Source organism: Sycon ciliatum, chromosome 13, assembly GCF_964019385.1.
Source record: "Sycon ciliatum chromosome 13, ocSycCili1.1, whole genome shotgun sequence".
Classification (NCBI taxonomy): Eukaryota; Metazoa; Porifera; class Calcarea; order Leucosolenida; family Sycettidae; genus Sycon; species Sycon ciliatum.
The window spans coordinates 23,185,688-23,203,036 of record NC_088655.1 but is presented as its reverse complement, the minus strand read 5'-3'; the positions used below and the strand labels follow the sequence as shown (position 1 = coordinate 23,203,036).

Sequence of the window (17,349 nt, the reverse complement as noted above, 5' to 3'; positions counted from 1 at the left end):
GCATTGAGTGCATACTTACTGTATACTGATGACTCATTGGTCATGATCGTCCCCTCATGAGTCCGAGTAACAATATTGCTGCCAAAGTAGCAAGTGACGGTTGCCATTGGAAACGACTCCACGACGCACTCCAACTCCAGATCACCGGTTTGGTTGACGACAAACACATTTCCGTTCTGTGGCAATATTATCTTGGGAGGCACTGGTTTTAAACACAACACCACACATTCACGAAATACACATAAAGCTGAAAAGAAAGAAACTTCACGAGTTGTGGCTGCTTGTGGCAGTGCGCAATGCATCTACTGTAGCCGGCACTGAAACCCGTTGAGAAGTAAAGGAGAATTGGGTTGCTGGCCTTGCTGTGCACTCAGTGTGTGTGGACCCTTCTGCTGTGGACCCAGCATACTGCTGCCACAATTCAAAGTGGGAATGCTCATAACAATAATAGCAACCCACTTGCCGTAAGAGATTACTTTTTGATTGCAACAAGTGGTGGTCGCTCGTTGCAGACTATGTGACTGTAGCCGCAATACACATCTGATATTCCAAGATATAAGGTGGCAACGCCATACATGACCTGTCCAAACGACAGTAAATGTAACAATAGTACATCTTTTTCTTCAACCTCCACACCACAACTGCGCTCTCAAGCCGACATCAACACGTTTTCAAGGCACATCATCAACAAAGCGACATATCCATTAGTACTGAATTCCTTCGTACAGCTATAAAACTCTCGTCAGTGAAGGTAGTTATTGTAGAATTATTACACTAGAAAATGTAATACAGCTGTAGTTGACTGAATTTGTAGACTCCACTGCAGTCTTTATATTCATTCACTGTTCGGGAATTGATGAATACACAGCTTGCAACAACTAACCAGCAGCTTGTCTAAGGACTAACCATGTACTGTGAGAAGTGCTTGAGAACCTGCGGTGACACCACCGTATCCAGCCGTCACATTGCCATTCTCCGCCACACAGCCGTACGTCCCAGTATCGTTGCGCACAACAGAGCTGATTGTCAAGTTCCAGCTACCATTGGACAGTGCTACCCTGGGATTGGTCAGTGTGGTGACAACCTGAACAGTTTTAGACACAAACAGACAAGCACAGCTACGTGTACTACAGTGCTGGAAACTGAAATCCGACCCTTCCACATTCTAGCGGTCTCTATTTCGTAGTTTAACTATCCCGTGTTGGGTCTTTGAGATGTGAGCACACCGCTCAGGGGTCGAATTCCACTTGCCAGCACTGTATATCAGTAGTGTACAAGCATGTGCCAGATCTTTGATCGGCCTCAGGGCCAGGGAGAACTACCGCATTCTCCGGAGTATAAGCCACACTTTCAGCACCAGTAAGTCACGACAAAAACGTCTGTGTGGCTTACACTACAATGATCAAATCAACAGAGGTAACATTGGTAAAAGTCTGTATTTCGTGAAAAAACCTGGGTGCGGCTTATACCGCAGTGCTGCTTATGCTCCGGAAAGTACGGTATCTTTAGCGTCTTAGACATGTTGGTCAACTCGGAATAATTATGATTTTTTAAATGGTACTTAGGGTAAGCATAATGTGCTTCTTGTCTCGCTTGTGTGAGAGTCAATTCTTTTGGACTGCTTTTTCAATGTCCCAATGATTGCTCCTATTATTAAACACACACATGCAGCTCCTAGGATGGTGGGTGAGTGGAGTACAAGCTGAAACAAAACAACATGCTCCACTATACCCTCCCACCCCACCTCAGACATGCACAGTCCAGATAGTTTGAGAGCCTGCAGACTTAGGTCAACATTGAAGTCTGCTGAAATTTGCTTTTAACTGCGGCCAGGATTTATCACTCACCCGTGTTTTGTTGTGGTACCATGTGACATGCGGTGTGTCAAATCCCGACATTTGACAGGAAAATTGCGCTGTTTGTCCTTCTGTGAGCGACGTGTTTGGCTGTATGGCCAACTCTTCAGGCGGTACTGCAGCATAATAACATATCAAAATACACCGAGGGCAACCTTTCAAACGAAAATACACTGCACTCAATGATAAAGTAAAAGTACATGTATACAAGAGAGATTGGAAGCTGTGTCGCAACTCTGAGTTTCACGTATTACTACGATCATCAGGCAACAAGTAAAGTACATTATCGTGTATGTTGCCGAGGGGAACTCACGACGGCTGCTAACACCCTGTAAACAGTTTGACACGGGCAGTACAAACATGCAAGCATGCACACACACCCAGCAAGATTACTAAATTATTAATAGTCATAACCCTATCAGCAACCCAGCTCTGAACTGCATCTAATCAGAATGGTTCTGTTTGGAAGGCATCATCTGTAGGAACAACAGGGACTGTTGAGAGGTTTCAATGTGAGCCAATAAGAAAAGTATTGTGCATTTCCTTTCAAAGATACTCACTGTACACATTGAGCCTGGCAGAGGCACTTGCTGACGGCAAGTGTTTGTTGATAGCTTCGCAACGAAAGATTCCAGCATTCAGAGTGGTGACATTGTCCAAGGTCAACACCGACCATACTCCCTGCGTACCCCTTCGGGTAGTGACGGCATCCGCATATGTGACAGTGCGGTATAGATCACTGCTGACCAAAGTCCCCTCATGATACCATGCTACCGCTGGTGCTGGCATGCCGCGAGCAACACACTCCAGCGTAACATTACTCCCTTCGTTAGTATTGGTAAGTTCAGGTCCACGGAGTATTTGAGCCGGTTCTGGTAATATATTATTAAAATCCAACAAAACAAACGAATTCTACATTAGCATACCATAGTGTCATGTATTAACAACATTTCACAAGAGTTCAACAACCTAGTTGCCTAGACTATGCAGTTGTGGAGCTTTACATTGGCACCAGTTTTAGCATTTTCTTCAGAGCCTCAGATGAAAGGCCCTGTAGCCCTCAATAGGTTAGCGCCAGACCTATTCCTGTAGAAGCAGATGTCAGAGTTAGGCTTCTATTCAAACAAGATAGTTCTACGTGTGTCTACACAAACCAGGTTTATTTGCCAAAAGTGTACATGCATCTTGAAATCAGGCTTGTATTCAAACCAGGCTTCTATATGACATTGGCTTTTTCATACAAGACACTACAGTACTACACGTGGTAATACCCAACACTGACAATGGAAGTTAACCTTTTCCCTGAGAGCTAAGACGAGCAGTGTAAGGACTGAGAAAGGAAGAATGAAAACGAAGACTTTAGGTCCGACCTAAGTGCCACTGTCTTCCATGTTTCTGCTATTAACGAATTTTGGTGGTTCCAACATCATACAAGGGGTGCTATATAACTTACTACAGCCTGCATAGTGTTTGCAACCTTTGTGCACCAGACACATCAGCCTTACACGCATGTTAATACTCATAGGCAGTACCCTATACCCGAGTTTCAAAGAGGCAGTGATATAGTCGAAGAAACCTATAGCCTAAACCACTACAAGATATATACTACAGTAAAACGTGGTTTAAGCGACCACCCCAAAGTGCAAGCAAAAGCAGTCGTTGAAGCCAGGTGGTCTTTTGAACCAGGTCCCACAGTGTCTGTGTAGAACTGTCGGTGCATGGAAGAATGGTTGTTAAGAGTAGGTGGTCGCTAAACCCAGAGTTCGCTTACACCAGGTTTTATTATACTATGCTTGCTCACCTTCATAGAGTACAGTATAGTTAATTTCGAGTACGGCTGCTGAGTGTCTCAGATAGACTATGTACATTCCAGCATCCGTGTAGTGCATCCTATGTATGCTCAGTGTCAGGCCATCTGAGGAGATGCTGGCGTTGACTGCTGCCTCAAATGTAGCATTCACAACCTGGAACAAAAGCACAATGGGTAAAAACAAGGTAAATAGGATACTCAGGACCTCATAGCCCAGAGGATTTATTCCCCAGCATTCACACATTGATGACAAGAATGAACATTGCTGACAAGACTAAACATTGCTGACAAGAGTACAAAATTAATGATCCCACAGATGCTCGTCCCATGATCTTATTCCGGTTAGTCACTTCCCCGTAGTGAAAAGAGACGGATATCTGAAAATCAAGGGATCATGCACGTGTGGTCTTCATTGCACGCTGAGTTCTTACCTTCACCCAAGTAATGTTGGAACTGGGTAACGGGGCTATGCCGGCATCTGTGAGATTCACAAACAGTTCCACTGCTTCATTTTCCACTCCAGTTACTGCATTGTTGGGTGCATGTGCTTCAGGTGGAGAGCGGTTGCCTGAGGAACAAAGGAAAAGTAGTTAGTTAGAGCACTCTGACTTTGAGCTTTGAGGCATTAATAACAAGTGTATTGTTCGCTGCTTCAACCGGTAGGTCCGAGCTCCACTGATGAGATGTGAAAATGTTGAACTACTTGGTTGTCCAGAAAATGTATTCAATGCAAAGGTGCTATGCAGCACAAGTTGAAACAGAATAGAGATATGCGGCAAGCTATTTTTTAATTTTTTATGATCCTGTAACTTCTATAATGGGGTGTGGGTCGAGCATTAAGAGCCCAACAGAGAGAAACATTAGACATTGAGCTTGCTATGTCGGAATGGGACATTGAGACACATACGACTGACCTATAGCCAAGGTTCTCGCCTGAACCGGATCACTGTCAGCACTGCACATTGTAGTCGAGAGCACACACACTTGGAATGTGTAGAACGTTAGTGCGTCCAAGCCTGACAGCACATATGAAAGGCTTTGGTTTGACACTTCCACAGATGAAAAGTTGGATGCCTGTAGAAACAAGATGGAAAAAGGATAATATCATACACGTTCCCAAGGGAACTCATGACGGCTGCTAGCACCCAGCTAGCACCCAGTAAATCCTGTGGCAGATGCCCTACCCTCTATCAAATCTATTATCTATATGGGATTGCTAAGACTCTTCACCAGACCTTTTCACCTACTACCGTAAACCCTAAAACCTTTGTGTCGGTTTCTGTTTGCGATCTTCGAGCACAGACAAATTTGCATCTGGAAATGTTTGCGATCGGAGTCAATTTCCTCAGTTTTTTTCCACAGCTCTACATTTTGTGCCTGCTTCAATTTGGCAATTTCACACCTATCGCAAAAACTGCAAAGGATTCTGGATTGCAAAGGTTTCCAGGTTTTCAGTATCTGCATCAATAAGCATACTTCGTGCAGCAAAACTCTCCACACTGTTGATTATAAGCTATTGGTGGAAGGCACGCAACAATCATCAATTACAACACTACATGTCAGGTTTTGCTTGCTGTCCTGCAATATTGCCTTGCCAATACTATGTTGACACTCAGCGGCTTCAGGGGCTTGAATGCATGAAAACGTATATGGTCAATGATGTACTCCACTGGCAGCTAGAGTAGATTTCCAGCCGGGCTGCTCCTACATACCAATAGGTCCTTGTACAACACACGGTATCCCTGCGTCTGTGCTGTTTGCTCTGTACAGTTGATGTCTGACCAGGAGATGTTGACAGACTCAAAGCTGATCACTTCTACCTTGACACTGGCTGGGGCAGGCAGTGGTTCTGCAAAGGGTCAAGGAAAACAATCACCAAAAATCTTCTTCATTTGTCATTTTTGAATGCCATTGCAATGTTGATACCGAACTCCACCCTGTGTTGAGTAGGTGTCCAACATACTAGTAATCCGCTGACTTCATAATTATTTAATCACTAGTAATTCATTCCTCTGCACTGGGTTTACAGTAAAGTCGCGGATAAAAGCCGGGCGTATAAGCACATAAGCCGCTTTCTGCATCAGGCTTCAATGCAAACTAGGCTTGTATGCAAACCATGCTTATATGCACCACTGGTATTTTTGCTAGGCTTGTATGCACGTCGGCCGATCCGGGCTTGCATAGAAGCCAGGCTTCTACGAGCGACACGCGTGGATCTACCACTGACTACCGGTATGACGGCAGTTTTACTATGCACTGTACATAGCGTATGCACTCTTGACCTACCCGATCCGCGCTTGCATAGAAGCCAGGCTTCTACGCGTGACAGGCTGATATGCATTTGACCCGTTTGATTTCCAGGCTTCTATCCGCGATGCGCTTGTATGCAAACCCGGCTTTTATCCGCGACTTTACGGTATGCACACATCAGGACCATCGATTGCAATTCATGGGTTCATATACTAGAATTGGTTTCAATTCTCGTCATCGCAAACACCGGGAAGTTTGATGTACATGGAGAAGGAAAAATGGAATACATTGTGAGCTCCTTAAAACCTGTAGATGTTTTCTTTGCAAGCAAATCACACAGGTCCTTACCAATTTCATGTGAGTGAACAGACAACTGGGGGCTGAAGCTCCCTGTTCCAATTCTATTGCTGGCTTGGACACGGAACTCGTACTGCCGATTTGGCAACACACTGAATGTTGCCAACCGCACTCCAGCAGATGTGTTGTGAAACATTTCCACCTTGTTTCCTTGACAGTCCAAAGACGTTATCCTGTATATCAAAAAAAACAGTACTGAAGGATCAACTAGGAGGCCTTGGATTGTGAGAAAAATTGAAATAATATTATTAATTGAAGTTTCCATAGTAGTCGACTTTCACTTCTCAATCTGTACTGAATACCCGGGAATAAAATGTGCTATGCACATGTCCTGCATATGATGGACGATTGCAGAAAAAGAAAAACTTCGCTCAATGACAATGTTGACAAGACAGTTTCTGATTCGGTCTGTTCTGTATTTTGGTCTGTTCAGATAGGCCCAGAGCATGCACTTTCAGACTATGTAGCCCAGAATCGGAGTACTTGCTACATTCACAACGCGTAAATCAGTGTTTTTCAACTTACTCAATCCTGTAGCTTAAAATGGGAGCATTATTGCCTTGTGGCTCTGTCCATTCAATAGTGATGCTGTAGGGTATATTCCGCACCACTATAGCCGGCCGGGGAGAATCAGGTATCTCTGTAACAAAAATGAAACCAGAAACACCACAAGCAACATTAGCGTCCAGCATTCTTTAATTAAGTGGACGGCCCTACAAGAGATTGGTTGCCAACTTCAAAGAAGACCTTAATTCCCGTAGCTATGCAGAAGACGTTACTTCAGTAACGTCTGGCGCTAGCCAGGGTCCACACAGCTTTAATTCCCGTAGCTATGCAGAAGACGTTACTTCAGTAACGTCTGGCGCTAGCCAGGGTCCACACAGCTTTAATTTGGTGTTTGTTTGTTTGTTTGTGTCACGCCTGGCGCTATCCCGTATCTGTCCCGTACCGTATCGCACAGCTGGCCATTTGCTGGCTCCCGTATCTGTCCCGTACCGTGCCGTACCATCAAACACAGCTGGCTACAAACAGCTGGCCACAATATTATGTACATGTATACGACTCCCTGTGTGTTGCAACTGTGCTTGAAGGGGACGGTTGCACTTTTTGTAGCTCCGTTTTATCTGAGTTTTCAGTCGTTCCTCTTACTAGTCTTGCCAAGGGGGTGGCTCTGAGTCCACCAGAGTTGCCCCTGGCGTATTTCTGAATTTGCTGGGGCGAGGGTTCCGCGACGTGGTCGCCAAGGCAGTGTCTTTTCAGTCACGACCGTTGTCGTCCTCGTCTCTCCATTCGCGGTGGTGTAGCTGACCCCCGAATGGTTTCAAACTGCGAAGCTCGGAGGAGTACAGTGGTGGCAGAGGCATGAGCTGTGAGTGGAGACGGTTGCTGGAGATGAATGGTGATGCAGGGAGAAGAGTTACGCTGCCTGACGCCGCGTGGGAAATTGTTTGAACCTGCAATTTCAGTTCGAGCGCGGTGGACTTCTAGACGATGTGTCCTCATGGCTGTTTTTCAACGCTTGGCCTATCGCTGATATCCCTGCGTGGGATGTTCTTCCAGTGGAGTCCAGGTGGGACTTCGGGTGCCCACACTCCATCACCTGGTTGATTGTTTCGGAACTGCAAAAATAATTATTGTTTCCTATTTTGTGCGCATCTCTTGTCAACTCTCTTTTCTATACGTCGCACACCAGATGTACTACTATCGCCGTCTTTCTCTTGCTTTCTCTACCTGCTTGCTGTTTTTTTTGTTTCTGTTGCCACTGTCCCTCATCATACCCATGCTTGGGTGGTGGGCGGCGTGACCCGTTAGGGCAGCTGCCAATACAGTACGACTCCCTGATGTATAGAGAGACTTTCTGGAAAGAAATAGGGAGACCAGGAGGAAATGAAATTAGAATGGATGTTAGTTGCCGAATAGGTGATAGGATGCGTCAGCAAAACATACTTTGGAAGAGAGATCCCGTCGTCTCCAAAATAGGCGTGAACGGGCGAGTCAGCGCCGGTCACAGGAAACGTCGGCAGAGTGGTCCCGTCGACTCCAGAACGCGCGTGCTCGGCAGAGTCAGCGTCTTCCCAGGAAACATTTCCATCAGTTCCCACAACATGCACGATGAGCTAAGTAACAAAGCATAGCGTAGGGCCCTGAGCTTCCAAGCTCTCTCGTTTGGTATTTGTGTGTTTGTGTGTTTGTTTGTTTGTGTCACGCCTGGCGCTATCCCGTATCTGTCCCGTACTGTACCGTACCAGCAAAGACAGCTGGCCACAATATTTTTGTTTGTTTGTGCCATAGACATGCCTGTCGCTATCCCGTACCTGTCCCGTACCATCAAGAGTACGGTACCAACAAGAGAATGAGTATATATGCGAAGTGTATCGGGGGAATGCATTCAGTCCAGTAACATTTTGTGTGGATTTGTGTGCGAGGCCGAGATCCCACTAGCAGGCTGGCTGGGCCGCCTGTCGACCAGCCCGGGAATCGCATGTAGGCGGATAGCATAATAATTATAACGTTTATACAGTCATGTAGATGTATAGCAGGGAGTCATATTATGTAAACGACTCCCTGCTGTATGGGGAGATTTTCTGGAAAGAAATACGAAGTAGGGAGACGAGTAAATGCAATCAGAATGGATGTTAGTTGCCGTCAGTATAATAAGAAGAAGAAGATAAACTCCCGTGATCGGCAGAGTCAGCGCCGGTCCCAGGAAACGTCAGGACAGACATCCCGTCGAGTCCAGAACGCCTGTGATCGGCAGAGTCAGCGCCGGTCCCATAGCTATGCAGAAGACTTTACTTCAGTATCTCATTGAAACGTTTTTGCAATACAATGATGTAGCTAATCAAAGGAAAAAGCATTTCCATCAGTTCTAACAACATGCACGAGGAGCTAGGCAACAAAACATAGCGCAGGGCCCTGAGCTTCCAAGCTCTCTCGTTAAGCCTCTGAATGTGCCTATTCAGGAATTCCTCAACCTCGCTACCAACAAGCAACTCGGGTTAACGATCATTGACAGATGCATGACCCCATATGATTTGTTTATGCGGGCAATATGCGACCTTTTCTTATTGTTATATTATTCTTTAATCACATGCATCAAATCGGTTCCACACTTTCCGAGGGCTGGTGATCAGTAATTGTCGACCTGATTTGTCGCAATTTGTCTTGTACTTGGCACAGGATCAGATCAATACAGTGTAGCAATTGGTCAGGATTATATCCAGTAAACACACTGGTAATTTACACATTCTACTGACCGTAAACAGTAACGGATGTGTCCTGAGTTGCGTTTCCAGCTGGTGTCATTGCTGTACACGTGTAAGTACCATTGTCTGAACGCCTTGCTGCTGCTAGATGTAGTGTTGCCCGACGCCAAGGCATGCCACTGGAATATACTCCTGGTTGTATGTAGAAATACAGCAAGTGATAGACAACATGGGTAAGGATTTCTCAAGTACAGTAACACCTTCGGAAAGAGTCGGAAGAAGCTGATAACCCTTTCACAGTCGCACTTTATGAAAATCAATCACTTTATTTGCTTCATTTTAAAACTATCGTAACCTAGTCAATTTCTGGCCAAATGCAAACATCTAAAATATCTAGGTTTTAATTACAGAAAAGTCCAGGCTATCCGTAGGAAGATTTTTCAAAGCCATAGAGTGAATGGCTGCCAAGTGACTGGCGCTCGCGATCTGCATCATGGCTCATTGGCGATTCGAGTAGACGAGCTGGGTCTGGTTCCTGCTCGGAAGAACAAGGATTACAAAATATCCCATGTCATGACACGGTACTGACAGTATGGAAATTACCGCTACAAGTGTGCACCTACACTTGCTTTGTGTACATGGTTTCCACTGTGGCCTTGCACTGTTTGCTGTTGTGAGCTATAGGGCTTGAAAGTGATGACGTCAAAACGGCCAGGGAGTAGTAAGTTGACATCAGATTTCTATTTTTGGATCCACTAAGGTGTGACTTTGCTATTGCCTAAGTATGTGGGTGCATAGCAGCCCACTCATGTCGCATGCAGGTGTGACTTTTATTTCGCCACCAGTTGTAACCCCGCCCCCAGTAGCCAAATCAGTCAGTTTCACTGGCTACATCACCATGCTGTGGGTAAGACCGCTTGAAATGTGCTTGGATCCATACAAAAACTGGATCCAAGTGGATCCAGTTTTAGAATTTTTGAAATTGTTGCTATGCTGTGACGTAGCACTTTCAAGCCCTAACGAGCTATGCAGAATCCTGACTTCTGTGTAATGGGTAGACATAGAAGTCAGTTGAACATACTCCTGGGGGACCAATGGTGGTCACTCTCGTGCATTTCAAGTACAGTAAACCTTGTGACTAGCGACCACCCCTTGGGGCCAGAGAAAGTGGTCTTTAGTGGCAGGCGGTCGTTAGTGAGAGGTTTGCATCGCACAACCATAATTTAATGTGAAACAGTCTGTGCCTGGCAAAGTAGTCTGTAGTACCAGGCTGGTCGCTAGTCACGGTGGTCTTTAGTTACAAGTTTTCAAGACAGCACAATGCACTGATGGTGGCTCAATTGAATCGGAAGGAGTCGGTTGAAGCTGTTTACCCTTTCACAGTTGCACTTTTTGAAAATCAATCCCCGGTGCTCGATTTTAGAACTGTCATAACCTAGTCAATTTCTGGCCAAATGCAAACATCTAAAATATCTAGGTTTTAAAGAAAAGTCCAGGCTATCCGTAGGACGATTTGTCAAAGCCATGGAGTGAATGGCTGCCACGCTACTGGCACTCGCGATCTGCATCATGGCTCATTGGCGATTCGAGTAGACGAGCTGGGTCTGGTTCCTGCTCGGAAGAACAAGGATTACAAAATATCCCATGTCATGACACAGTACTGACAGTATGGAAATTACCGCTACAAGTGTGCACCTACACTTGCTTTGTGTACATGGTTTCCACTGTGGCCTTGCACTGTTTGCTGTTGTGAGCTATTGAGCTATGCAGAATCCTGACTTCTGTTTAATGGGTAGACATAGAAGTCAGTTGAACATACTCCTGGGGGACCAATGGTGGTCACTCTCGTGTATTTCAAGTACAGTAAACCTTGTGACTAGCGACCATCCCTTGGGGCCAGAGAAAGTGGTCTTTAGTGGCAGGTGGTCGTTAGTGAGAGGTTTGCATCGCACAACCATAATTGAATGTGAGACAGTCTGTGCCTGGCAAAGTGGTCTGTAGTACTGTAGCGTATCCCCGTACGTTAGCATATCCCCGTACGTTACTGTATTCCCGTACGTTAGCATATCCCCGTACTGTATCCCCATACGTTAGCGTATCCCCGTACATTAGCGTACGGAGTCTGCCTTTGCATAAAAGCTGCTGCTCACGATTCTTTTATTGCCAGTCAGTTAATTTAGTAGCCAGTTAGTTAATTTAGTTGCCAGTCAGTTAATTTCGTTGCCAGTACATTTCAATTGCCAATTACAGTGTGCATTTGCCTCCGAGAGAGACTGCGGCCCGCTACAGTACCAGGCTGGTCGCTAGTCAGGGTGGTCTTTAGTTACAGGTTTTACTGTAGTACCAGGCTGGTCGCTAGTCAGGGTGGTCTTTAGTTACAGGTTTTACTGTACTGCACAATGAACTGATGGTGGCTCAATTTCATTTATACATGTTGCCAGCCCCTCATGATGACCATGCAGCTGTGGATCCACATAGATAACATGGCCCAAGCTTTTTGAAAGCAGCATAGGTGCAATCTTTCTAGGCAGCATGAAACATCATATAATTTTACCTTGAACAGTGTGTAGCAATCCCAGTGATAAAATCTGACTTTGAGTGTAGCCAGGAGCAGAAATTATAACAGTTGGAGGAGGGTTGCTTGAGAAAGTGCAGGTGATGTTGATCTGCTCAGGAGGTTCTATGTGTAAGGCGCTGGACAAGAACTGGAGTTGTGGCTCCGCTGCATATGCAAAAGCATCATCCACAATGCAAAATGGCCGGCAATAGTCTTGTTTTCTACAACATCCATATATCTCCAGGAACGTGCATGAACGTGCATGACGTGCATGGTGAAACAAATATATATCCCATGGCAAACGTGAATGGGCTAATTGTCCAGGGTGTAAATAATTTACATACATGCAACAGGCATACTTGTACAGGTTCACAAAGGAGACAAGCACATCGACAGACCAGTTAGATAGCATGCCTTACAAAGATACACGGACATAACAAGGTATCAGTCTTAAATCGCTGTTGCCCTGCCACTCCAGGCGCGTAGCACCGACCTTGGACGCAGTCCGGTTGGAGGGTGTCTGGGGGTGTCCCATGGGGAAATATTTGAAATTAGGGTGCAAAATCCTGCAGTCTGGGCACTTCTGGGCCTGGCCGGACGGGCTGCTACTACCAGTTCATAACACTATAATATTGCTCAACGTATCCCTGCATCACATAATTTTTCTACTAGAGAGGTACTTACTGTAAACTGTCAAGATGCCTTCACTGCTAGCCACATCTCTCATTCTCTCCACGTCCCGGGAACCCGTGGCATTGATTTTGGCCACGCATCTGTAAGCACCGCGTTTCCCAAACCCAACGCTGTCCAGACTCAAGCTGCTCGTGATGTAGGTTGGCTCCACTGGACCTACAGCAATACTGATATTTGAGTATGACGGCAGATCAGTACCATTATACTGCCAATGTATGCTTGGAGCTGGGTGCCCAGTTGCCCTACAGGTTAAAGTGACATTCTCACCCTCGACAATTGTGATATTGTCTGGTGCTTCGGATATTATTGGCGAAACTGCAGAGGGACAACAATGTGAAGAAGAGGTTGGTGGGACTTCGGCGATAGTAGGGGACGACATGGGAGATCACGGTTTTCCTGCCGACTTGAATTCTCACTTGACTGACTCACGACTGCTATCCAGAGCACACGAGAAGTCCATCGAACCGTCCACTCGGCAAACCTGCAAGAAAGCACCACTTCCTGCTCGATACACAGTGTTTCGGGGAATTCACCCCTCATCAGTTGAGCTGGACTAGGCTGAGGAAGATTGTGCCCGAAGAGCACCACTTATATTGTGCTCTCCAGGCACAAATATCACCAGGGACACAAACTTACAGAGACGCTCCCTTTCCAGTGCGACTAAGGCCTCGTGAACACCAGATAGCAGCGTGAGGTAGTGTCGCTCATTCAAGTCGGCAGGAAAACCGGGAGCTACACACTCGTCCACTGCAGAGGGAATCGGCGATAATCATCCATATAGCAATGCTGATCATTAGTACAATATGGCAATGTACAAAATTACAATTAATTCTTTTTTCCAACCGTTAACACTGGGAATTTTGTAAGCATCAAGAGCTTACGGCACACGGGCAAAGCTGATCAGGTTTCTCAGGAAAGAACATGTGTAGCCCTGACTATTCGAGAACACTCCAAGACTCCCCCCCCCCCCCCGCCCACCCCTCCACCCCCCCCCCCCTTCCATGGCCGCCGCACCTCCAAAGTCAGTGCGACGGGCCTGACATATACTGAGATGCCAGAGAGACTGGCTCTTGCAAGAATTGAGAAATGTGGACTTGTACAAGTACTTCTATAGCTCTCAATTCGCTCACGCTAAACCTTTCGTTTACAAGCCATTAACTAGTGGTCAGGGGCGTACATTGTCAACTCACCATACACACTGAGAGTGACGTCTGTGCCATTAACAGACCCACCAAGAGTTCCGCTGCTATCTGTGTTACTGGCTGTGCATTGATAGACGCCGCGATCACGGAATTCAACCGTGCTGATGGTCAGATTATGATCGGACTGCGTAAGTTGAATACGACCAGCCGAATAGGCATGACTTGATGATATCTCCTGTAAGCCAGCAACATTAGAAGGACCAAGTGAACAATATTTTCAGATGTTCTTTCAAGGCATGTGTTTGGAAAGATATCAATGGTTTGAGGGAAAGACGCAAACGGGAAAAGTCTGAAGAAAAAATGACTGCCAATATGTAGAGATTTTTCACACTAGCCGTAAATGAGCAGAATCTCTAGTTCTCAGGTGGACGACTTAATTCTCACTGTCCACAGCCACGATGTATTCTAAGTACAAGACTCATGCACAGGATTGTATTCTTGGCCACTGCACTAGGATCAAGGTTAGAAATACCAAGTAAGCAAACAGCCCCTCTTACCACATTGTTGAAGAACCAGGTTATCGCTGGTGGTGGTACCGCATGTACATTGCAAGTCATGAGAACCGTGGAGCCTTCTGCCACTGCTAGATCTGATGCGGCAATGATCTCCGTTGGCTGAACTGCAAGCAACAGCCAGCACAATATCACGTACCATAAAATCCTGCACATGTCCTCCCCTCCCCTCTGTGCCTACTCCTCCCCACTTTTTGGTGCACTGAAGTGTCGCTGAAGCCGAGACCTCAGGTCGGCGGAGATGCTCCTGTTTCACCACCACAATTGCGTCTACAGCCACCTCTATCATGCAGTATTCTGTTCTCGAGGTTCGTGGTTTCTCGTAAAAAATGTCCAGACACTTTTGCTATACAACTATGTTGATGAACATAACCTGCAAACAACGGATTTCATGTGCTGGATCACACTGCTATGTAGCATATATGAACGCACCGACTGGCATGTGCAAGTATACACATTCCCAGCGGGGGGGATACAGTAGGCTGCATCTCCGCTACCTTACTCCCGGTGGAAAGTGGGCTGTCGCTCTGAGTTATGTTCATCCCATGCAAAGCGTTTATCAAAATAGGAATGATCATGGCACTAAATGCTACCTTGCACGGTTTTAAAGAGAACCTGCAATGTTCCGCTCTGCCTTACTAAGACACGAAATCATCAGAAAAATGTTGAGACTTGAGTGAAAGAAGTGTAACTTTCAGTATCATTTGAGGCCGGATTGTAAACCTGGCCAAACAGTTCCAAACCTACTCACCATAAATGTTCAAAGTCGAATTTCGGCTGATGGCAGAAGACACGATGTTAGATGCTTCACACTCATAATCGCCTTGATGCTCCGGATACGTGATGTTCGATATCGCCAATGTTGACAAAACACACTCGCTATGATCACATGCAAAGCTGGCGTTGTACGTCGCTTCCGTGATTGTAGTGATTGCTGATCCGTTCAGGACAATTCCATTGTGCAGCCACTTGATGCTTGGTCTCGGCACACCACTGGCAATGCATTCAAGCTGTACACTGGCGCCTTCGTTACGTGTTTCTACGACTGGCTGTGAGATGAACCTTGGCGGCTCTGAAACGGATAGGGCAGAAACATAACAAGGATCTAGAAGAGAAAAAAGTACCTGTCTGATGGTCTAAATGATCCAATGTTAAAATGGAATCCTTTCAAACGTCGTCAATGCCAGATAATAACTGTCAGCCTTCTTTATTCATCTGGCTTTCCACTCTAACGGCATGCACAGTCTCCACTCACCTCTGTACTCCAGGGTGAAGTTTACAGTTGCAGCACCAGCTGGATTTGAGAGCCGTGCACTGTACAAGCCAGCATCGGTGTAATTCATGTGTGCTATGCTGAGGTTCAGTCGGCTTTGTGATAGGAATGACGTTGGAATTGGCACTTCGGGTGACGCATTGACAAACTGCATAAGGGAACAAGTGGAATGAAAATACGATTTTACAGCTAACTCCATTCGTTGATGAGGGCTGAATTCCCCGAAACACTGTGTACTGAGCAGGGAGCAGTGCTTTCTCGCAGGTTTGCCGAGTGGACGGTTCGATGGGCTTCTCATGTGCTCTGGATGGCAGGCATGAGTCAGCCAAGTGAGAATTCAAGTTGGCATGAAGAGTGCGAGCTCCCACGTAGGGAGCAACACATAACTCCAGTCAGAGGTTTATTTTTAGCAGCAGGTGGCTCCCCAATATTTTGGAAGCAGGCTTGAAGTTCAAGTCTGACAGCAATGGCAATAGTCACAAAAAAACAAGAATGTTTGTACAATTGGCTGACCTTTGTCCAAGTGATGTTAGCCACAGGAACACCCGGATCGCCAGCAAAGTCCAGTAGAACTATTAGTGAAGCAACCATATCTTGAACACCGTGGACAAGTGTCGACACGGCACTAGCTCGGGGAGGAACTGAGAGGAAAAGCAACGGGGAAAGTAACCAATAATTATATATAATCAGTCAATACCGAGAACGGCACACCGAAATTGATGATCACTGTTTCTTGCTAGAGAACGAGCAGCAAGTTGCCTGTGAACTTCATCTATTTTAGGTAGAGCTCTACGTATGGTTGGAATCATGACCAGTCTATATTAATTTGTTGGTTCTTGTCAGCTGCTTCCATTACAATCAATTATCATTGGTGCTTTTCAAAGAGTACTTGGACATTAACAGATCCTATAAATTCAAACAGGCGGAGAAAATAGTGGACAAAGAAAGCGAAATATTTTGACAGTGCTGCCGGAAAACCGACAGGCCTAGTACTAGGCTCACCTTGCACTCGGAGGAACAGATCCTGAGAAGCATTCCCTGCATCGTTCCGGAACAAACATGAGTAATTTCCGTCGTCCGACTTTCTCACACTGGGTAAGGCATGTGCACTAGTGTACACATTAGGAAATGTGCTGTTTCGTTCAACGACTGTAAATAAAGGGTTCGTAGCATTCGATGCATGTTGCCAGAAACTGGTTGGCGCGGGCAGTCCACGGTAAGTGCAACTCAGTGTAACGTATTGGTGTTCATTGCACGTTACGTATATTCCAGTTCTTGAGCTGATGTACGCTGGTGGGACTGCAAATAGACACGCACATCCACACGTGGACATGAATGCAAACAGGCAAGAACATGCAAATACACATGTACATAAACACTCACACACAGGTACTCAGGCACACACACACACACACACACACACACACACACACACACACACACACACACACACACACACACACACACACACATGCACACACACAAAGCACACAACCGTGAGCTCGATATGAGCAAGGAGAGTGGAATGGCGGGTGAAAGATCAGTTTCTTTGAAATGAGCGACTGCGGCATGACTTTGGGACAGATCCACTTACGAGAACGGGCCCAACAACATAACGGCGAATATGGAAGGA

At 46.0% G+C, this 17,349-nt stretch overlaps 2 protein-coding genes across 2 annotated transcripts in view; both read right to left on the bottom strand.

Moving 5' to 3' along the window:
* LOC135829396 (hemicentin-1-like) overlaps nucleotides 1-16,351 on the bottom strand; it is a 137,617-nt gene extending 121,266 nt beyond the window's left edge. Inside the window, exons 1-18 of the mRNA XM_065341804.1 lie at nucleotides 16,230-16,351; nucleotides 15,699-15,864; nucleotides 15,195-15,515; nucleotides 14,429-14,550; nucleotides 13,920-14,106; nucleotides 12,721-13,044; nucleotides 12,034-12,201; nucleotides 9,531-9,671; nucleotides 6,799-6,913; nucleotides 6,265-6,446; nucleotides 5,379-5,515; nucleotides 4,581-4,740; nucleotides 4,098-4,234; nucleotides 3,658-3,820; nucleotides 2,417-2,728; nucleotides 1,848-1,972; nucleotides 907-1,084; nucleotides 20-202 (exon numbers count right to left, since the gene is read on the bottom strand). Of these exons, the coding sequence (XP_065197876.1) occupies nucleotides 20-202; nucleotides 907-1,084; nucleotides 1,848-1,972; nucleotides 2,417-2,728; nucleotides 3,658-3,820; nucleotides 4,098-4,234; nucleotides 4,581-4,740; nucleotides 5,379-5,515; nucleotides 6,265-6,446; nucleotides 6,799-6,913; nucleotides 9,531-9,671; nucleotides 12,034-12,201; nucleotides 12,721-13,044; nucleotides 13,920-14,106; nucleotides 14,429-14,550; nucleotides 15,195-15,515; nucleotides 15,699-15,864; nucleotides 16,230-16,307 (3,199 nt within the window). The 5' untranslated portion in view covers nucleotides 16,308-16,351. The remainder of the gene's footprint in view (nucleotides 1-19; nucleotides 203-906; nucleotides 1,085-1,847; nucleotides 1,973-2,416; nucleotides 2,729-3,657; nucleotides 3,821-4,097; nucleotides 4,235-4,580; nucleotides 4,741-5,378; nucleotides 5,516-6,264; nucleotides 6,447-6,798; nucleotides 6,914-9,530; nucleotides 9,672-12,033; nucleotides 12,202-12,720; nucleotides 13,045-13,919; nucleotides 14,107-14,428; nucleotides 14,551-15,194; nucleotides 15,516-15,698; nucleotides 15,865-16,229) is intronic.
* Nucleotides 16,352-16,581: 230 nt separating this feature from the next.
* The window catches only part of LOC135829298 (hemicentin-1-like), an 86,913-nt gene continuing 86,145 nt past the window's right edge, over nucleotides 16,582-17,349 (bottom strand). Inside the window, exons 62-63 of the mRNA XM_065341701.1 lie at nucleotides 16,719-17,015; nucleotides 16,582-16,622 (exon numbers count right to left, since the gene is read on the bottom strand). Coding sequence (XP_065197773.1) covers nucleotides 16,582-16,622; nucleotides 16,719-17,015 — 338 coding nt within the window. The remainder of the gene's footprint in view (nucleotides 16,623-16,718; nucleotides 17,016-17,349) is intronic.